Source organism: Myotis daubentonii, chromosome 3, assembly GCF_963259705.1.
Source record: "Myotis daubentonii chromosome 3, mMyoDau2.1, whole genome shotgun sequence".
NCBI lineage: Eukaryota > Metazoa > Chordata > Mammalia > Chiroptera > Vespertilionidae > Myotis > Myotis daubentonii.
In genome coordinates, this window is record NC_081842.1 from 162,766,523 (window position 1) to 162,790,067 (window position 23,545).

General features: G+C 38.7%; 1 protein-coding gene across 6 annotated transcripts in view; it reads right to left on the reverse strand.

Moving 5' to 3' along the window:
* The window catches only part of MIGA1 (mitoguardin 1), a 93,244-nt gene that overhangs the window by 27,467 nt on the left and 42,232 nt on the right, over positions 1-23,545 (reverse strand). For all 6 annotated transcript variants that reach the window (XM_059689135.1, XM_059689138.1, XM_059689136.1 and 3 more), the window contains one exon: positions 5,151-5,251. In XM_059689135.1, coding sequence (XP_059545118.1) covers positions 5,151-5,251 — 101 coding nt within the window. The remainder of the gene's footprint in view (positions 1-5,150; positions 5,252-23,545) is intronic.

The window sequence follows — 23,545 nt, forward strand, 5'->3', positions numbered from 1 at the left end:
CTCTTCGCTATGGCGGCAGACTTGGAGAACCACATGTAGAAGAATTAAAATGAATCCCTATCTTATATCACTCAACAAATATTAACTCAAATTGAGTAAAGACTAAACATAAGACTTGAAACCAAAAAACTCCTAAAAGAAACATAGGGAAAAAACTCATTGACACTGGCAAAAAACAACCTCCTTGACAATAATTGTTTGGATCTGACCACAAAAGCACACATAACAAAAGCAAAAAGAGCCCTAACCGGTTTGGCTCAGTGGATAGAGCGTCAGCCTGCGGACTGAAGGGTCCCAGGTTCGATCCCGGTCAAGGGAATGTACCTTGGTTGCGGGCACATTCCCAGTAGTGGGTGTGCAGGAGGCAGCTGATCGATGTTTCTCTCTCATCGATGTTTCGAACTCTCTATCCCTCTCCCTTCCTCTCTGTAAAAAATCAATAAAATATATATTTTTAAAAAAGCAAAAATAAACAAGTGAGACTGTATCAAGTAAAAAGCTTCTGCACAGCAAAAGAAACAACAAAAAGAGATGGCAACTTAGGAAATGAAGGAAAATATTTGCAAACCATCTATCTGATAAGCGGTTAATATATAAGGATCTCATACAACTGAATAGCAAAGACAAAGAAACTCAATCTAATTTTAAAAATGGACAGAGGGTCCTGGCCAGGTCGCTCAATTGGTTGGCGCATCGTCCTGTACACCAACAGATTGCAGGTTCAATTCCTGGTCAAGGCACATACGCAGGTTGCGGTTCAATCCCTAGTTGGGGTGTGAACGAGAGGCAACTGATCAATGTTTTTCTCTCACATTGACATTTCTCTCTCTCTCCCCTTTTCTCTCTCTCTAAAATACATAAAAACACAAGCTCCAATGAGGATTTTTTTTAAGAATATATTTTTATTGATTTCAGAGAGAAAGGGAGAGGGAGGAAGAGATAGAAACATCAATGATGAGAGAGCATCATCAATTGGCTGCCTCCTGCACACCCCCCATTGGGGATTGAGCCCACAACTCCAACATGTGCCCTGACCACGAATTGAACCGTGACATCCTGCCTCATAGGTCAATGCTCAACCATTGAGCAACACTAGCCGGGCTCCCATGAGGATTTAAAAAAAAGGACAGAGGACCTGAATAAACATTTTTCCAGAGAAGATACAAATGGCCAAATAAGTGCATGAAGGGTTGCTCAGCATCACTAATCATCAGTGAGATGTAAACCAAAACCACAAAGAGATACCACTCAGAATGGCCATTATAAAAAAGATAAGAGATAACAAATGTTGGTGAAGATTTGAGGAAAAGGGAACTCTTTTGCACTGTGGGCGGGAATGTAAATTAGTATAGCTACTATGAAAACAATATGGAAGTTGCTCAAAAAAGTAAAAACAGAACTACTGTGTGATCCAGCAGTCCCATTTCTAGGTATATATCCAAAGGAAATAAAATCACTATATTAAGATATCTGTACTGATATCCTATGTACATTGCAACATTTTATTTTTTTATTTTTAAATATATTTAATTGATTTTTTACAGAGAGGAAGGAGGGGGATAGGGAGCTAGAAACATCGATGAGAGAGAAACATCAATCAGCTGCCGCCTACACACCTCCCACAGGGGATGTGCCCGCAACCAAGGTACATGCCCTTGACCGGAATCGAACCTGGGACCCTTGAGTCCGCAGGCTGACGCTCTATCCACTGAGCCAAACCGGTCAGGGCTACATTGCAACATTTTAAAAAATAACCAAGATATGGAAACAGTTTAAGTGTCCATCATGGATGAACAGATAAAGAAGATGCAATATATAGTATATGTACAATGAAATATTCATCCATGAGAAAGAAGAAAATCCTGCCACTTGCAACAATATGGATGAATGGATGAAACTTGAAGTCATTATGCTAAATGAAATAAATCAGACAAGAAAGACAAATAATGTATGGCATCACTCACATGTGAAATGAAAAAAGGCCAAAAACAAAACAAACAAACAACAGAAAAAGGCCAGCCCCATAGAAACAGAGAGTAGAATAGTGGTTGCAAGGGGCTGAGGGGTGAGGGAAATGAGATATCGGTCAAAGGGTGTAAACCTCTGGTGAGAAAATAAATAAGTTCTGGGAATCTAATGGCAACTATCCTATCTAATAAATACAAAAGGGTAATTAACCATACCTCCACTACGCTTCCCATTGGCTAATCAGCGAGATATGCAAATTAACTGCCAACCAAGATGGCGGTCGGCAGCCACACAGCTGAAGCGAACATGAGGCTTGCTTGCTCCAGTAATGGAGGAAGCCAAGGTTCCCCGCCTGCCACGGCCTGGCTCTGAGCTCCGAAAGCAACAAAGTTTCAATTATAGAAGCCAAACAAACCCCAGATACCTGCTTTCAGCCAGCCGCGGCCTCAGAGCTGGGAGCGCCAGTGAAGGCAACAGAGTTTCAACTATAGAAGGTAAATAAATCCCAGAAAAAAAAAAAAAAAAGAAAAAAAGGAGAGCCTGGGAGTTTCAGTCACCCGCCAGCCTGAAAACGGCCCTCAGCCCCTCACCCAGACTGGCCAGGCACCCCAGTGGGGACCCCCACCCTGAAGGGGGTGTGACCAGCTGCAAACAGCCATCAGCCCCTCACCCAGGCTGGCCAGGCACCCAAGAGCGACCTCCACCCTGATCCGGGACACCATTCAGGACAAACCAGCCGGCCCCCACCCATGCACCAGGCCTCTATCTTATATAGTAAAAGGGTAATATGCAAACTGACCCTAACAGCAGAAAGACTGGGAATGACTGGTCACAATGACACACACTGACCACCAGGGGGCAGATGCTCAATGCAGGAGCTGCCCTCTGGTGGTCAGTGCGCTCCCACATGGGGGAGTTCTGCTCAGCCACAAGCCAGGCTGATGGCTACCAGTACCGTGGTGGTGGTGGGAGCCTCTCCCGCCTCCTCAGCAGCACTAAGGATGTCCAACTGCAGCTTAGGTCTGCTGCCCGCTGGCAAGTGGAAATCCCCCGAGGGCTGCCAGGCTGCCAGAGGGATGTCTGATTGCCAGCTTAGGCCCAATCCCACGGGCAGCAGGCCTAAGCCAGCAGGTGGTCATCCCCTGAGGTGTCCCAGACTGCGAGAGGGCACAGGCCGGGCTGAGGGACCCCCCCCCCCCGAGTGCACAAATTTTTGTGCACTGGGCCTCTAGTCCTATATAATAAAAGCCTAATATGCAAATCAACCAAACAATGGAACGACCGGTCGCTATGACGCGCACTGACCACCAGGGGCCAGATGCTCAACACAGGAGCTGCCTCCAGCTGGAGGCCCCAGGCCAGCCAAGGCAGGTACAAGCAGGGGCCCCCCCATTGCCCTGCCCCGGTTGCCCCACAGAGGGAGGCAACTGGTGGTGGGGGGCAGGGCCAGCGAGCAGGCAACGCCAGGCCAGCCAAGGTGGGTGCCAGTGGGGGCCCCCTGATCACCCCGCTGGTTGCCCCAGATTGATTGGCCCTGATCACCAGCCAGGCCTAGGGATCCTACCTGTGCACTAATTTCGTGCACCGGGCCTCTAGCAGCTAATAAAACTGTATTATATATTTAAAAGTTGCTAAGAGAGTAGATAGATCTTAAATGTTCTCACCATACACACACATAAACAAAAAGGTAATTATGTGAGGTGATGAAGGTGGTAACCAACCTCATTGTGGTAATTACTTCACAATACATGTGTATTAAATCATCACGCTGTACACTTTAAACTTACCCAATGTTATATGTCAATTATATCTCAATAAAGCTGGAAAAAAACATTTAAAAAAAGAACAGAAAGATAAGCCTGTCTATATCAAATAGCAAAGGAAAAGGAAACAGCTTTCCCATAAAACAAGTAGGTATATTCTGTCTATTGGAAACTTACACGTAAAAAATATAAGAAAAAAATGTAAATAATTCAAGAGATGATACTGTAAGCTGCAGTGACAATATACATACACAGAAACATCTTGAGAGGATGAAATATTATGGTCAGAAGAGATTGTAAAAAGGCAGAATCAAGGCTTAGGGCCCAGGATATTAGGTAGAATACCTAAAGCTTTCCACACTACAGCATGAATTCAATTACAGAAGTGTGATACTATTTATATTTTTAAAACAGCATTAATATCCAAAATCTATCATAAAATGAAATTATTCTAAGATAAAGTTGGCTATTGGTGATTTTTAAACCTGTTTTAAGTAGAAAAAAAATTATAAAAAGATGATCACTTTGTAAGCATTCTCTTTTGATACAAAATTTAAATCTCAGTAGAAAACAAATTATCCATAAATTTATAATTCAGTGATCATTATTTATACGTTAGTGAACTTTTATCAAGTCTTTTTTTCTCTGCCTAAATAATTAAATAACACACACGTTTTTCTTTCTTTTCTATTTCAAAATCACAATCATACTCTCTACATACTACCCTTTTCACTTAATACATGTTCCCATGTCATTAAAAATGATTAGGGACATGTTTATGCCATTATAATATTTCAAAATTATGGATGTACCATAATTTAGCATTAAACTGTTTCCAGTTTTTCATTATTATTAAAATGTCAAAATGAATGTTTTTATATATAAATCTTTGCATCTAATCACTTCAGAAGTATGATTTCTGAGCTAAAAAATCTGAACTATTTTAAGAATCTTGATATAAGGTCAATTGCTTTCCATAATCCATGCAGGGGTCCTCAAACTTTTTAAACAGGGGGCCAGTTCACTGTCCCTCAGACCGTTGGAGAGCCGGACTATAGTTTAAAAAAAAACTATGAACAAATTTTTATGCACACTGCACATATCTTATTTTGAAGTAAAAAAACAAAACGGGAACAAATACAATATTTATTTGCATGTGGCCCGCGGGCCGTAGTTTGAGGACCCCTGGCCCATGGTATATAAAAGCACCTATTTAAAGTATGTGTTTACATGTCCACCTCTGTACAGAGATTATGAGCTCCTGTGAGAACTTTCACTCATGCTATATTCATCTTTGTATCCTGGTACCTACCACGTGCTAAATAAGTGGCTACTGAACTAAATTACAGCACAATGGCAAAACTGTACTCTCCAGCTGGCAAAGAATGCGAATCCTCATTAGGAACACACATGACCTACCTCTGCTGCTGAAGCAAAGGAATCGGTTGAAGCAACGCTCAAGGTGTCTCGAAGGCCATAGTCGTCCACATTCCCCCTCACAGTAATATCTGTATCTTTATCTTAAAAGTAAAAGATGAAAGGTTTATTTATTTTCAATGTGTGGGTCGCGACCATCGGAAAACACATATAGCATATCAGATATTTACATTACGATTCATAACAGTAGTAAAATTACAGTTATGAAGTAGCAACGAAAATAATTTTATGGTTAGGGGTCACCACAACATGAGGAACTGTATTAAAGGGTCGCTGTATTAGGAAGGTTGAGAACCACTGGTTTAGAACCTGATATTCCTTGTCACTACCATATTTTATTTCTTTTTCTTTATTTACTCCAGTCTTTCTTTTGATAGACTATTGGTGTCTAAAAGGAAAATAATACAGCCCAGCCAGTGGCTCAGTGGTTGAGTGTCAACCCATGAACTAGGAGGTCATGGTTCGATTCCTAGTCAGGGCACATGCCTAGATTTCAGGCTCAGTCCCCAGTAGTGAAGCAGCTGGTCCATGATTCTCTCTCATCATTGATGTTTCTATCTCCCCCCCTCTCCCTTCTCTGAAATCAAGAAAAAAACAAAACAAAACTTGGCCAATATTTTTTAAAAAGTTTAAAAAGGAAAATAATACAAATCAATGGAACATAATCTGAGAAGACTCTCAAAGTTGATTCACTGTTTAACTGATTCTGAAACACTGCCAAGCAGAGAACAAAGTGCTATAAAGTTGATATTTTTGCTTTAACAAGGCATTAAACTTTATTGTGGATTAAAAATTTTTGAGTATATAGTAAATTGGTATATAATAACTGGAGTTGGATAATTTACATGGTAAAATCAGCATATACCAAAGACAGTTTGAAAGACAGCAATTTAGAACTGGTAGGTTCATTCAAGTTAAAAGAATTATTAACATAAAATGTTGCCTGTCTTATGAGTTGTGATAAGCTGATTAACTATAACAATTCCAAAAAGATATCTCTGAGTTCTCTTGCTCTTTAAGGCCACTTGAAAACACTAAAAGGCAAAAATGATGAGATAGATCTAGGTCACTCACACTTACTATGCTTACCTGAGGGTCAAATATAACTGCTCCAATGATTTTAAAGGGCTAAAAAGTTTAAATACATTTGCAAATAGTCAATGTCTTGACAGGCTACCTATTAGCAATACACAACATTGGGAATGTGGATGCCAACGTCTTCACATACTATCATCAGGAATCTGTTAACATTAAATTTTAAAAGAATATTGTGCTTGCTTACAGATGTGACAAGACTAGCAAGTAAATGATATGCTTCAAAATTTATCTCAAGTATGAAAAAGAAAACAACAAAATATATTTAGACTTTTCTTATTTTTATTCTCAATCTGTTAATTTTGTCAGAAACTTTATCGTCTTTAAAAAGAAACCAGAGAGGGAAACCAAGATGGCGGCATAGGTAAACACCGGAGATTGCTGCCTCGCACAACCACTTCAAAAATACAACTAAAAGACAGAACGGACATCATCCAGAACCACAGGAAGGCTGGCTGAGTGGAAGTTCTACAACTAGGAGGAAAGAGAAAAACATACCGAGACTCAGAGGAGGAGCAGTGCTGAAGTAAAATACTAAGGTGTAGAGTGCATGCGGAGTGGGCTGGCGGCTGAGGGCGCGGTTGTCGTTTTCAATCGGGAGGGTGTCTCAGGCTCTGAGCTCCAGTTCCGGGCGAGTCTCTAGGGACCCAGACTCATACGGGAGAAGGGGGACTGTCTGGCATCGCTCAGAACCCTAGGGCAGCTTTCTCTCCATGGGGCTTGCAGCAATTACTGGGACACTGAGAAGCAGAGCCTCTGAGGAAAAAACTGAGAGCAGCCATAATTGCTAACCCCACCCTGTTGATCCCCTGGGACCCACCCCGCCCAAGCCCTGCAGGGAGACTTTTGCTGGAAAGCCTCAGGCAAAGGCTAGATTAGCACCTCTCGAGAGATCCAGGAGCCAGGAAGCCCAGAGGTCAGAGTGGGACCATCCAGTTTGCAGCTCCGTGGAACCATAAAAGACACACTCAAGGGGCAGACTCAGTGAGCACCAAAGCCCCATCGAAGCAAGTCTAGCCCCAGAGGGGCGTCTCCAGCACAGAAGTTCTCCCACTGCAGACACAGCTGATTCTCACAGCCAATTGGCCTGGAGGTCAATTCCTCACAGTGATAACTACAACAATCAAGGCTTAACTCCAACAAGACTGTGCACATAGCCCACAAGGGGGTGCACCAAGAGTGTCTATCTCAGGTAATTGGGACACTTAGCGCAGAAAGGCACTCTATCGACCCAGTGAAGCATAAAAAATGCCGAGACAAAGAAGCAGGACACAAACAACAGAATTGGAGGAAAGCAAACTGTTGGATATAGAGTTCAAAACCACACTTTTAAGGTCTTTAAAGAACTGTCTAGAAGCCGCCGATAAATTTAATAAGGCCCTCGAAAAGACTGGTAAGACTACCGATAAATGTACTGAGATCTTCAAGAAGACTGGTGAGACCGCCGATAAATGTAGTGAGATCCTCAAGAAATCTAATGAGATCCTCGATGTTGTGATAAAGAACCAACTAGAAATTAAGCATACACTGACTGAAATAAAGAATATTATACAGACTCCCAACAGCAGACCAGAGGGTCGCAAGAATCAAGTCAAAGATTTGAAATACGAAGAAGCAAAAAACACCCAACCGGAAAGCAAAATGAAAAAAGAATCCAAAAATACGAAGATAGTGTAAAGAGCCTCTATGACAGCTTCAAGCGTACCAACATCAGAATTATAGGGGTGCCAAAAGAAGAGAGAGAGCAAGATATTGAAAACCTATTTGAAGAAATAATGACAGAAAACTTCCCCCACCTGGTGAAAGAAATAGACTTCCAAGTCCAGGAAGCGCAGAGAACCCCAAACAAAAGGAATCCAAAGAGGACCACACCAAGACACATCATAATTAAAATGCCAAGAGCAAAAGACAAAGAGAGAATCCTAAAAGCCGCAAGAGAAAGAAAATCAGTTACCTACAAGGGAGTACCCATACGACTGTCAGCAGATTTCTCAACAGAAACTTTGCAGGCCAGAAGGGAATGGCAAGAAATATTCAAAGTGATGAATACCAAGAACCTACAACCAAGATTACTTTATCCAGCAAAGCTATCATTCAGAACTGAAGGTCAGATAAAGAGCTTCACAGATAAGGAAAAGCTAAAGGAGTTCATTACCACCAAACCAGTATTATATGAAATGCTGAAAGGTATCCTTTAAGAAGAGGAAGAAGAAGAAAAAGGTAAAGATACAAATTATGAACAACAAATACACATCTATCAACAAGTGAATCTAAAAATCAAGTGAATAAATAATCTGATGAACAGTATGAACTGGTGATTGTAATAGAATCAGGGACATAGAAAGGGAATGGACTGACTATTCTTGGGGGAGGAAAGGGGTGTGGGGGTGAGGGAAGAGACTGGACAATAATCGTGCACCTATGGATGAGGACAGTGGGTGGGGAGTGAGGGCGGAGGGTGGGGTGGGAACTGGGTGGAGGGGAGTTATGGTGGGAAAAAAGAGTAACTAATGTAATAATCTGAACAATAAAGATTTAATTGAAAAAGTAAATAAATAAAAATAAATAAATAAAAAGAAACTAGAACTCTCTTTGGCTTTCATTTATCCAAATTTGTATTCCATTATTTTTGCTAAAATAAAATTCATTACCTTTACCTAACTACCAGAAAACACAGACATTTTGTGATTCTACGCGGGAAGTGCAAAGTTTTTAGAAATCCAAACCATTAATTCAGTTTAAAGTAAAAAGTTTTGCAACAAATTTATATTCCAAGCTCTAAGCCAATCTGAAAAAGCAAATAAGCCTTAATTAGTACAAGGTTGATTCCTATTAAGTATCAAAAATAATCATGCACATAGCATATTTTTCTACTACTGTGGATAAAAGGGGCCACATGCTAACCTGACAAGCTCAGGGAAGGCCTGCACTGTGGTCTTGCAAACTCAAAGACCTAAAGTAACCACAAAGGATGGTCTAAAATTAAACTTTAACTAAAAGCAAGAAATATGTGTCTATCATTGTACTAGTTATCCAATCCCAGAGGTTTCCGCACTTTGCTTTCTCCTGCCTCTCTAATCTGTCACCATGGATTTCAAGTAACCCACCTATGTCTTTCTTTTTTTAAAAAATATATATTTTATTGATTTTTTTTTTTTTTACAAAGTGGAAGGGAGAGGGATAGAGAGCTAGAAACATCGATGAGAGGGAAACATCAATCAGCTGCCTCCTGCACACCCCCCACTGGGGATGTGCCCACAACCAAGGTACATGCCCTCGACTGGAATCGAACCTGGGACCCTTCAGTCCGCAGGCCAACGCTCCATCCACTGAGCCAAACCAGTTAGGCTATGTCTCCTCCTTTGATTGTAATGTATAGAACAAGGCTAAACGCCATTCTCCGGAGCATCATCCCAATCGGTTGAATTCTGCTTCCTGGCAATTATTGATAGTTTGACTCAAGTAAACTCACGCAAATTCTTTACAGGTTTGAATGTTTTTATGTTAACACTACTCTACATTTGGTGAAACCATAGTTAACATTTTAACCATTTATCTTCTAAGTTTAAATTATAATTGTTTTCAAATGAAGTTTACATCAATCCTTTTAAAATATCTAACTTGTCAGCTTAAAATCCTACTACTAAATGACTATATAATGGAACAAAATCTGAGGTTAAATCATTCTATTTTTAAGAATATATATTCTATTAGAAATTTAAATTTTTCATCAAATTTGGTATTTTTATTTTGTTATTGTTTTTTATTGATTTTTTTAGAAAGAGAGAGGAAAGGAGAGGGAGAGAAAGAAACATTGATGGGCTGCTTCCTGCACATCCCCTACTGGGGATTGATCCAGCAAACCAGGCATGTGCCCTGACTGGAATAGAACTAGCGACCTCTCATTGCCTGGGACGATGATCAATCAACTGAGCTACAGAGTCCAGGGCTAAATTTGGTATTTTTAGAAACTCAATTTCACCCAGAAAATTTTCAATTGTTCTCTTTTTAGTGCATATGATTTTTTTAAATGCACAAACAGATCAATTATTTATAAAACTGAATTGGCATTTACAACTTGCAAATCTTTATCTTATTAATGATTTTTCTATTGTTAGTATTAATTGTGCAAAAAGAAATCACAGTACAATTTTCTTTTTGCCAAAGCATTTTTAAAGCAGGATTAAATTACTAGGCAATTAAGTTAAATCTTGGTTCCATATGCCTTTTGTTATTTTCAGAATGAAACACAAACATTTATCTCATGTCACTTTACCTTTCAGACATTACCCACGAATTGTTAAAAGTCTGTTTTACTTCACTCAACAGAAACCAGCCACTCAATGTCATCCAGATCAGTTACAATGATTGTACTTTTCTTTTTTAATCTAACCAAAAAAACACACAAAATGGCTCAGAGGAACTGGAAAGATTTATTCATTAAATCTAACTTTGTAAACCACAGACCATACCTCTCATTTCAGTAATTGTTATGATTCCTGGAATGGCAGCTTAAAGCAGTAATTATGACTAGAAATAATACAGCTGTTTTTCACACAAGCCAATAAAAAGTATAAAGAAAGAATATTGGACAATATCTCAAACTAACTGCTTTCATGCATCCAATTAAAATGTAAAATACCTTTTGAAACTAATACAAAATAATATTGCATGTAAACTGTAATTGAAAAATAAAATTAAAAAAAATTTTATATTACTCTTTCTAAAAAGTATCAACTCTTGATTGTGGTACTGAAAGACAAGGTCAGCACAGAAAATTGGAAACCATAGGCTTCATCTTAGTCAATATTTCAGAAATACTTTCTTACCAAATTTATCTTAGCAGAAAAAAATGTTAAAGTCACAATTAGATATCATTACACACCTACCAGAATTATTGGATTTGGAAAAATTTTTTGTTAAGGATATATAGCATGGAAATTCTCACACACCACTGGTAGAAATGTCAATTGGTAGAACCATGTGGAAACTTTGGCATTATCTATTAAAGTTCAAGACTGCCTTCTCTATGACCTAGCAATTCTATCCTTGGTGTGTTTTATAGAAATGCATGCTTAAGTGCATAAGAATATTCATAACATTTATAGCAGCTCCAAAGTGGAAAAAAAAGCAAACCAATGTCCATATATCATAGAACAAACAAACTGTGCTATATTCATACAACGAAATACCATACAATAATAAAAGTGAATGAATTGCTGCTAAATGCAAGAACGTGGATGAATCTCACATGTTGCATGAAGAATTATATGCATTTCATTCACATTAAAATTCAAAAACAGCCCAGGCCAGTATAGCTCAGTTGGTTGGAGTGTTGTCCCATGCACCCAAAAGTCATGGGTTCAAATCCCAGTCAGGGCACATACCAAGGTTTCAGGTTCAATTCCCAGTCCAGGTGCTTACAAGAGGCAATCCATCAATGTTTCTCTCTCACATCAATGTTTTTTTCCTCTCTCCCTCTCCTTTCCTCTCTCTCTAAAAAAAATTAAAAATCAATAAAAACACATCCTTGGGTGAGGATTTTAAAAAAAAATTCAAAAACAGGCAAAACTAAATAGACTACACACTTAGCTGATAAGACTATAAAGAAAACCCAGGAAGTAATCAGCATTAGCAACATAACAGTGGTTAATTTGGAAGAAGTATTGACTGGGGAAGGTGGGGAGGGGGGCCTTTTGGGAATTTGACAATGTTTTATTTTTTTATCTAAATGATAGTTACACAAGAGGGTGTTACAAATCACTGTATTTTTTCATTTTGTGCACTTTCCTCTAGGGTTTAGAAGGAAAGAAAACAATAAATCTATACATTTTGACCCCAAATGGCTAAAAACAGAAAAGACAAAGAAATACTTTCTGTATTTCAATGTTGATAGTAAAGCTCCAAATTACTATTAGACATGAATTGTATTTCCTGGTAAAGGGAGCATCTATAATGATGCTAGGTTAAAAGTGAAAAGATCTGATGAGTCTGTTAAGTACAACAGCAAATAGAAAATAATTTATCTGCACCCTATAGGGAAATACCAGTAGTAATAGTGGAGGCTAACGCCACACATATTCCACTCACAGCCTTTTTTCTCCTAGCTCATCAATCGCTCATCAATCTTTCTTTGCTATTTAGTGATTGGTTTAGAATTTTAAATGGGAATGTTTGGGTGGGGATAATCAATCATCTGCAGAAGAAAGACATGGAAAATAAGAGACGCTTGCTATTTAACAACAATAAAAGTGTGATGAGATTAATAAACATTTATTTTGCATTTACTACTTGCCAGAAACCTAGTTATATGCTTTACATATATTTTTTCATAATTCTCACAATAATCCTTTGAGGTAGGTGAGACATTTCTTTTTTTCATTTTATATATCAAAGAACCTAAGGTACAGAAAGGTTATAAGTAACTGGTCCATACTCATACAGTTAAGAAATGGAAGGCAGGATTCAAAACCAAGTCATCTGACACCAGAATCCATGCTATCCAACTACTGAATTGTGGTGTCCAATATGGTAGCTGCTAACCACATGTATCAATCAAGCACATGAAATGTGCCTAGTCAGGATTGAGATGAGCTATAAGTGTAAAATACACAATGGATTTTGAAAGCTTTGTACCAAAAGATATAAAATCTCTTATTAATAAATACTAGGCTTAAGAAAATGTTATTAATGTTATTAAAATTAATTTCACTACTTTCCTTTCACTATTTCACGTGACTACTAGAAATTTAAAGCTGCATTTGTGGCTCGCGTATTTCTATTAGACAGCACTATTAGAGCATTCCTTTCTCATATCTTATCTTCAGTGCAAAGAGTTTACAAGTTCTTTAGAGGATTTAGATTCAACTCATATTTTTTGAGTGACTACTATGTTCTCCAGACTTTCTGCTAAATGCTTTCACAAGCTATTTATTTCATTTAATATAGGTAACTGCTACATAGACTAGCCTAATTATATACAAGAATGCCATATAATAACTAGAACAATAAAGTCCATTTCCTAATCAAAATCTTCAGTGGCTCCTTGTCTGGTTTTCAAAGCTTTCCATAATCTTGGTCCACCCTACCTACATAATCTTGTTTTCTATTAATCACTGAAAGACCGCTCAGCTTTATCTGAGTATATTTACTACACTCCCACTTACCACAGATTAATGCAAGAGTTAAAAGTTTGGGCTTTGGAATCAGCCAGCAAGCATCTGGATTCCAATCCTAGCTTTGTTGCTTACTATCTGGGTAAACTGAGGATAACAATATTGATTTCACTGAGTTGTCACAGGATTAAATGGGAGACATGTGTAGGCACAGTCCTTGCTACATAGTAAGTGCTAAATAATTTTTCACTAGTAGTATTATTGCCATATGCATTCTTTACTCAAGCTTTTGGCTCCTTCTGCATCTTCTCCAACATACAAATTTCTTCTGATCCTTCACCCCATGCTACCCAGGAACATACTAACCTCAGCAAGTATCCTCCAAAAATTAGCTATTTTATTTTATTCTATGTGAGGCAATACAGCCAAAGTGTTCAGTCATGGGTCTGGTGCCATACAGGTTAGATTCAGATTCTGACTGCTCTTTATTAGCTGTGTAACCATGGGTAACTTTCTTATCTCCTCAGCTCCTCGGTGTTGTCGTTTATAAAATGGGGGATGGGGGGATCTACCTCAGAGTTGTGTGAGGATTAAACAAGTTAATATATGTAAAGTAACCATTCAATGCATGTTAGCTATTCATATTCTTATGCAAAAGGTAAGTATGTGCCATTTAATATTCTATCTGAATTTTTATTTAACTATTGCCTGAATAAACAACCTGTCTGTCCCGCTGGACTGACACAACTTAAGTGGATGTACTTTTTCGAATTTTCTCTTTACTTCCTTTTTCTTTCATTTTTGTTTTTCCTGATGGTTCCTACAGTTCTCAATCAAGTATGGAACACATTGTATACACTTAAATATTTGTTTATATAAACGAAAAAAAAAACAAAACACCTTATTATAAACTGACCATCTCCAAGACATGGAAATCTCTAATTTAAAAAGCCTCTCATGTATTTCCTCTGGCTCATTTTGCCTGCTGCACGACTTTAACTTGTTTTCAGAGCCCTGTTAAAATTCTTTTGTTTCTAATAGCCAGATCTAAATTAATTAAACTCATGACACATCTTCCAAACCTAAAATATGTAGCGTTAGTCCCTTAATGACTCATCATTAACATTCAATTGCCTAAAAAGAGCTTTCCCCATAATTGGGTGATTAAATATGAAAAATGTGCCATGAGTTACCACACTGACATTTGGCAAGGTAGCTCTTTTTTTCCCCCTAAACTTTTAAAATCGTAAATTAAAAATATTTTTTAAACACTTACCTGTGTCCAATACCCAGAACCTTTCAAACATTCATTCCTAGACATAAACTATGTATTTCTTTGGAAGAACATCGAAAGTATGTTTACTTTTAACTAAACAGTTATATATTTTAGGCCAAAAATCTGACTGGATTCAAGCCTTCCTCCTTCTTTCACAGTCTCCTAATTCACATATTACTTAAGTTTTTTCCAAAGCAGAATTTGCTTGAAAGTTAAAAAAAGAAAAAAAGGAAAAACTAGAAGACACTTGAGCCCTGGAGCTTCAGGCCTAGGCCTGTTCCTTTAAACCAGCCCAAGTGGGTTTTCTGCATGCCCCGCTTTGGCCATCACTGGGTACATTCTATTTTCTGTCGCTTAGAAGGCATCAGGTCTATTTTAACCTCAGCAGATTCTAGCGGAGATTCCAAGGATGCCACTCTTCTTTTAAAATCTAGGCTGTCCACTGTGGGTTTTGTAACACCAGTAAGCAGAGGGAGCCTGCCAAATGTCTCAATATCATCTGACTTCTATGTCAGCAGCTATTCTCCAGATGATTTTTAGCAATTTCAATCTGATTTGGAACCTTGTCTTTTCTATGGTCTTATTAAAAATGGAAAAGTTCCCGCTGCCAACAAGATAAAGCTATTTTCCAAACAGTCTGCTATAATGTTAAAATAATTAACAAATCCAGAAAACTATTGCTGCTCTTTATGTGTCTTGTATGACTATCTTTCCACTCCTATTGTGGATAATTTTTATTCCCATTTGTTTTAAAATGCTATAGTAAAGTTGAGAGAGAAAAAAAGTTGAATATAAAAATAAAAAACAACACAATTTAAGAGAGTGAAAGAGCTAAGATATATTTTCTTAATTCTCCTCTTGACGTACCTTAACGTTGAAAGGACTAACAATGAAATACACTGAAATAAAAGAAAGGAGAAGTGATCAGTTCTTGATGTGTTATGACTTACACAGTTTTGCCCATGTGAAATAATACATATTACAAAAACAGCCAGCTACTATGACACTACCCAAAAAGAGCCTTCCATAGTTATAATTTCTTTAATCCTCACCCAAGGATACTTTTCCCATTGATTTTTAGAGAGAGTAGAAGGGAGAGAGTAGGGGAGAGAGAGAGAAAGAGAAACATTGATGTGAGAGAGACACAATGATTGGTTGCCACCCGATTCACTCTGGCCAGGGCCAGGTATCAAGCATGCAACCAAGGAACATGCCTATGACCAAGAATCAAACCCAAGACCCTTCAGTCCTCGGGCCAACGCTCTAACCACTGAGCAAACGGCTAGGGCAACTTTCCATATTTTATCACAACTTTATATATGCCACAATTGGCCAACAAAACAACTATGATTCCTAACTGGGAAATATAGCTGCCAATGCAAAATAAGTAACAAAAGGAAAGAAAAAGGACTAACAGCATTTTCTACCTTTTTTTTAGGAGAAGAAAGAAGTGACGGATAACCCAAAATGTACCAAAAAGTAATCAAGGTTAAGTCTGCAGTTATAGACATGTTAACAGGACTAGTTGGAACAGTGGGTCACTCTGTATGCTACACAGAGGCCCCTGACCAATGTGGCAAGTGGCATCAGAAATCCAGCCCATATCTGGGCCTTTTTCCAAATCACAAACAAAGGCCTTATATGGGTGAGTGAACGTCCTAGACTTAAGAAATCCAGGTTGGTAAAATGTAACTTAAGTACAAAAGAGGCAAAGGCAAGCAGTAGGCTTTTCTCTTATTTCTGACAACCTGGCAATTTTCAGGCTGCTTTAATCTCTGCACCTATTTTAACTTGCATATAATGCCAGTTAGACTTCACTTTATAGTATTATTAAATACTTTGAAATTGAGATTATACGCCTTAAAGCATAAAGAAATTACCAGGCCAAATTTCTCGTATGTTCTACAATTTGCACTGTGTATATTTAGAGGTCTGAGTATACAAGTTAAGCCTATAATTCATGTCACTCCCTAAAAATAAACCCTCGGGGAGTTCATTCTCTGACCACAGTGATTGTGCACAAAAGGAAAAGGACAAGGTCTAAGAGCGTCAACTCGGGGCTGTCTGACATCTGACTCAAGATGATAGTTGAGGTATTTGCTCTTGCTGCCAAGCTCTTCCAATATTGCTAAATGTTCTACCTGGCTGCTTACCAAGAAAGAATAACGTCTCTCCTGTGGTCAGAAGGGCCTACTTTACAGCTTTTCCTATTCTCTGCCAGAGAATTTGTGAGATCGGTACGAGGCTGGAAAAATCTGATCTTTCCTCAGAAGATGTCTCACTATCTCAATGAAATTCTCTGCTCTTTTAGCAGGAAAAAAGTATGGGTAAAATATTTAAACTGCACTGGACAACCCTTCCACAATCTCCTGCAAACGCATACATTTGATTATGACTTTTTAAAAATATATTATATTGATTTTTACAGAGAGGAAGGGAGAGGGATAGAGAATCAGAAACATCAATGAGAGAGAAACATCGATCAGCTGCCTCCTGCACACCCCCAACTGGGGATGTGCCTGCAACCAAGGTACATGCCCTTGACCTGAATCGAACCTGGGACCCTTCAGTCCACAGGCCGATGCTCTATCCACTGAGCCAAACCAGTTAGGGTTGATTATGGCTTCTTATGATTCTCAGTAGCTCCCTTTTGCCTAAAGGTACAAAACAAGGACCTTCATGATTTAGCTCCTGCCCACATTTCTAGATTTCTTTCCCATCACTCTCCTACACCTACATATATTGTGTTCCCAAGCCATATAAAACTAATACCATTGTAATTAGCTAGTTGTTAATAACAGGAAAGGAGCAAAGGGAAAACCAGACATAGGCACGTTCACGCATAACACTGGGGGAAGGGGACTGGATAAAGGGGAGATACATGCATGCCCAGTAAAGCTAGGATGACAAAGGGAAGATATCTGCCTATCAATCACACCTGGGAGAGATGGTTGGCCAGAATGGGCGTGGCCACTGAAAATTCACGAAAATTTGGGATACTTAACCCCCTAAACAAAGAAGCTTGTTTTCTTACGCTCTTGACTCTCTTGGTTCCTCTTGGCACGCTTGGCTCATGGCTCACACTTGGCTTCCTGGCATCCTCCCGGGTGGCCCACGGCCATGTGGACCCCACCACAATGGACAAATGGACTGCAACTAGCCTGATGCTGTACTGGACCTGTCTCCAACATGGAAAGGAAACTCTGGACACTGCCTTTGCTTCTAGCTCTACTGAAACCCAGCTATACGTCTTCTATGACTGGACTAAGGGAAAGGGGACTTTAGAAACGCAGGGATTTAATTCCATGCAAATAAAAATCACTAATTCTCACAAAATTCTTTTTCTTGGGATATCATAAGATGTCCACCCAGCAGCACCCAGTGGCGAAGAGGACCCCCACTTCATTTGATATCGAAACAACTGATAGTGCCCTGAACAGGCTGTTATATACCTTCATGTGGTTCTCTCTGCTTGGAATGGCCTTTTCTCCATCGTCTTCCCGGTGGACCTTCTTTCTTCAAGTATTACACCTGTGAAGCCTTCCTTGAGCCCCCATGAATAATCATATGCTTTTCCTTGGTGTTCCCATAAGCACTTTCTAAACACATTATCATAGCATCAACTCCACTGAGCTATATACTTATTTACTATTTCCAAAACTACTGTGTGATGCCTAAAAGCAAGGATGAAATCTTCTCCATCCTTGTCTCCAGTGTCTTATGCCATGTTTGATAAATACCAGACAATCAAATGTTTGCTAAATAATCCAGACCCAAGGGTGAGTTCATTCTGTTTAAATATATATATACATATATATCATAAAGAGGCCTAAAACCATACCTGAAACATGCAAAGCAAGGTTGTTAAGCTATGAAAATTCCTGGTTTGTTTTTAAGGGCTAAATTTGTTCCTACACATCAGTATGAAAGAATTTCAGAGTCCTTTGCTTCAGCCAAAAAAATAACATTTATTAGTTATGCCTTAAGAGTTTCCTGCTAATACTGCTGTTGCAAATACATACTACTCTCTTTATAGAAAATATAAGCATATAAACTATGAAGCCCAATTAATTTTAGAAGAAATCTAATGAGTGCAGATTAATAGGCCTGAACTTTATTCATATAAACCACAGCAACTAAATAATGTCTCCAAGAAACTGTGAGCAAGCTTCATTTGTTGTTAATCAAGTTAATTTTTACACTGGTATTAAATTAAGCAATTTGGTCCTGCCCTAATAGCCTAACCAAAGTGAGTAAAGAATAATCTTAATTTCTGAATGTACTAATATTGAAATAAACTACCAAACCATGTAATAATGCATACCCTACATGATATAATGACAATAGAAGTCTTGTAGGACTTAAATCATTCCTTGGTGTTAGGTTTTAATCCATTTTCTACCGATCTCTCACTAGTGTTTATAACTAACTAGAGTCTAATTTTTACCAAAATAACTCAGATAACACAAATTTCTATTTAATATGAAAGATAAGTATACTTTTATTATGCAATATTTGATATGTACAAAAATTACTTACATACCATGGATGTTTACTGAATCAAAATACAAAAACAAACATTTGTGAATCTACTACCCATTTATCTCCACTTTTCAAAATTTACAAAATTATTTTACTTAAAATGAAAAATAATATAATGATGCAGAAAACAGTACTGTACCTATCTTTTTCTTGCCTGATACCCATGAAATATGAATCTCCATGTGAATTATAAGAAGTCACAGATATTCATATATTTCAGCAAAAAACTGCAGTAGATAACCAAAGATTAACCACATGTCCCAAAACAGATGTTACTTTTAAGTTTTTAGGCTCCTTAAACAGGCTGCAGGCACTTCAGTTAGGAAGTATAGGAAAGAATGGAGCAAGAAAGGAAAAGTTAAAAGAAGGATATTTTACTTTGTGGAGGGAGCTTAAGCTCGGAGATTTAAGAGGTATATATTAACCTATATTGCTTTCTAACTGCTTCAAAAGAGTAAGTTTTAACTGGCCAATCAGAGCAGAAGTAACCAACAGAAAGGATTTTAGCCCTTATTTATCACATGTAAAGCACACAGTGTGATTGGGGTGGGGTGCTGGTGAGGAAGCATAAGGGTTAGAAAAGAAATAAACAATAAACATGTTATCATCCACAAATATGTGGTCTAGATAAAAATTCCAAAAGAACCTATGACAAATTACTGGTGGCAGAACTAATAGGCAATCAGAAAGATTGCTGATAATATTTAAATGCAAATATCAACATTTTAGATAGCAGCAACAAAAATTTCAAAATGTAAATTTTATTTTATTTTATTTTATTTATTTATTTTTTTTTTTTTCTGGGTGATGTCCGTTCCGTCTTTTAGTTGTATTTTTGAAGTGGTTGTGCGAGGCAGCATTCTCCGGTGTTTACCTATCAAATGCTGTTTCTAACTAATTACATCAAGCAAAGACGCAAAGCTTCCAGAGACCACCTCTGCCTGCAGGCTGATTGGATTCAGTCTTTTTTTTTTTTTAATTAAATCTTTATTGTTCAGATTATTACATTTGTTCCTCTTTTTTCCCCCCATAACTCCCCTCCTCCCAGTTCCCGCCCCACCCTCCGCCCTCACTCCCCACCCACTGTCCTCATCCATAGGTGCATGATTTTTGTCCAGTCTCTTTCCGCATCTCCCACACCCCTTTCCCCCCCAAGAGTAGTCAGTTCATTCCCTTTCTATGTCCCTGATTCTATTATGATCACCAGATTATTTATTCACTTGATTCTTAGATTCACTTGTTGATAGATGCATATTTGTTGTTCATAATTTGTATCTTTACCTTTTTTTCTTCTTCTTCCTCTTCTTAAAGGATACCTTTCAGCATTTCATATAATCCTGGTTTGGTGGTGATAAACTCCTTTAGCTTTTCCTTTTCTGTGAAGCTCTTTATCTGACCTTCACTTCTGAATGATAGCTTTGCTGGATAAAGTAATCTTGGTTGTAGGTTCTTGGTATTCATCACTTTGAATATTTCTTGCCATTCCCTTCTGGCCTGCAAAGTTTCTGTTGAGAAATCAGCTGACAGTCGTATGGGTATTCCCTTGTAGGTAACTCGGTTTCTTTCTCTTGCTGCTTTTAAGATTCTCTCTTTGTCTTTTGCTCTTGGCATTTTAATTATGATGCGTCTTGGTGTGGTCCTCTTTGGATTCCTTTTGTTTGGGGTTCTCTGCGCTTCCTGGACCTGTAAGTCCATTTCTTTCACCAGGTGGGGGAAGTTTTCTGTCATTATTTCTTCAAATAGGTTTTCAATATCTTGCTGTCTCTCATCTTCTGGCACCCCTATAATTCTGATGTTGGTACGCTTGGAGCTGTCCCAGAGGCTCCTTACACTATCTTCGTATTTTCGGACTCTTTTTTCGTTTTGCTTCTCCGGTTGGGTGTTTTTTGCTTCTTCGCATTTTGAATCTTTGACTTGATTCTTGCGCTCCTCTGGTCTGCTGTTGGGTGTCTGTATAATATTCTTTATTTCAGTCAGTGTATGCTTAATTTCTAGTTGGTTCTTTATCACAACATCGAGGGTCTCATTAGATTTCTTGAGGATCTCACTACATTTATCGGCGGCTTCTAGACAGTTCTTGAGAGACCTTAAAAGTGTGGTTCTGAACTCAATATCCTCCATTGACAGTTTTGTCCTGTTTCTTTGTCTCCGCATTTTTTATGCTTTCTTGGTGCACCCCCTAGTGGTCTTTGTGCGCAGTCTTGTTGTAGTTAAGCCTTGATTGTTGTCGGCAATACCGGGGGTGATTTGACCTCCAGGCTAACTGGCTATGAGAGTCAGCTGTGTCTGCAGTGGGAGAGCTTCTGTGCTGGATCTCTAGGGCGGTGCTAATCTAGCCTTTGCCTGAGGCTATCCGGCAAATGGCTCTGCGCAGGGCTTAGGCGGGGCGGGTCCCTGGGGATCTACAGGGCAGGCAGAGCTAGCAGTTATGGCTGCTCTCAGTTCTGTCCCTAGGGGCTCTGCCTCTCAGAGTCCCAGCAACTGCTGCAAACCTGGGAGAGAAAGCTGCCTTCGAGTTCCGACCGAAGCCAGACAGTCCCGCTTCTCCCGTTTGAGTCTGGGTCCCCAGAGACTCGCCCGGATCTGGAGCTCAGAGTCTGAAACTCCCTCCCGATTGAAAACAACAACCCCGCCCTCCGCTGCCAGCCCGCTCCGCACGCGCACTCCGCACCTTAGTATTTCACTTCAGCACTGCGCCTCCTCTGAGTCTGGGTATGATATTCTCTTTCCTCCTAATTGTAGAATTTCCACTCAGCCAGCCTTCCTGTGGTTCTGGATGATGTCTGTTCTGTCCTTTACTTATATCTCTGAAGCGGTTGTTTGAGGCAGCAATCTCCGGCATTAACCTATGCCGCCATCTTGGTTTCTGGATTCCCAAAATGTAAATTTTAAAATGATACCATGATAACAAAACTATAAGGGACCCAGGAATAAAAATACATAAGACCTCCATGGAGAAAATTATTTAGAATTATGAAAGACATAAAAGATTTAAGTAAATGAAGAACCACACCATGACCATAGATAGAAACATTAATCTAAATTCTCCCACAGGCTGACCTATAAATGCAATGTAATAATCAAAATCCCAAGAGGGATATTCATGACACTTGGCAAACTCTCCTAAACTTCACATGGAAAAGCAAGGGCAAAGAAGAGCCAAGGCAATTCTTTATAAAGAACATAGTGAATGGACTCACCCTGCCAGGTGTCAAGACTCATAAAACCATAGAAAGTGACAGTAATTAAGACACTGTGATGCCAATGCAGAACCAAATTGACTAAAGATGCACATATAATATAACCTGACATGACCAGGGACATTTCAAATCAATGAGAATAGGATATATTATTCAATGAATAGTGCAGAGGCAACCAGTTATCTAAATGTTAAAAAAAAAAAAAAACAGTAATCATAATATACATTTAAAAAACCAGCCCTAACCGGTTTGGCTCAGTGGATAGAGTGTCAGCCTGCGAACTGAGGGGTCCCAGGTTTGATTCCAGTCAAAGGCATTGATTGCGGGCACATCCCCAGTAGGATGTGCAGGATCGATGTTTCTCTCTCATCGATGTTTCTAACTCTCTATCCCTCTCCCTTCCCCTCTGTAAAAGATCAATAAAATATATTTTAAAAATAAATTAATTAATTAATTAAATAAAAAACCAGCACCTGGCAGATTAAAAACCTGAATATGAAAAGCAAAACTTTCTAAAGAAAGTACAAAAGAATTCTCTTTATACCTTCTAAACAATACACAAAAAGCACAAACCATACAGGAAAGATTGATAAATGTGGTAACATTAAAATTAAAAATCTTAGACCACTGAGAGACGTTAAACAAAATGAAGATATGAGAAGGAACTCTCATACACTGCTGGTGGAAGTTTAAATTGGTACAAATACTTTAGAGAGTGGTTTGATGCTATCTGCTAAAGCTAAAGAGCATAACTGATAATGCATCCACTCTGTATCTATAGCAGTGTTCACTACATGGTTCTTGGTGTACACAGCATCTCTTTCTCTATCTTGTCTTCTAGAAAAAGGTCTAGGTCTGTAAATCTCTCACTGTTGTGCTGGGTCTCCCTCTCCTGAGCTGGACAAGTGCGAGCAGGGCTTACATTCTTTAACCACTGAGCAGGCAGGAAATCCTTATGGAGCTAGCCAGGTAAGTGTACTAAGAATTTGCTTCGCATTCTCTCCGCTTCTCTAAATAATTTCTTTCAGGGCAAGGGAGAAAGTGTAGGAAGCCTTAACACATTGTCTAATACAGCCATTAGCAAAAAAAAAAAAAAAAAAGGTTCAAAATGAAGTTAATACTATTTTATAATAAAAATCTGGGTCTTTT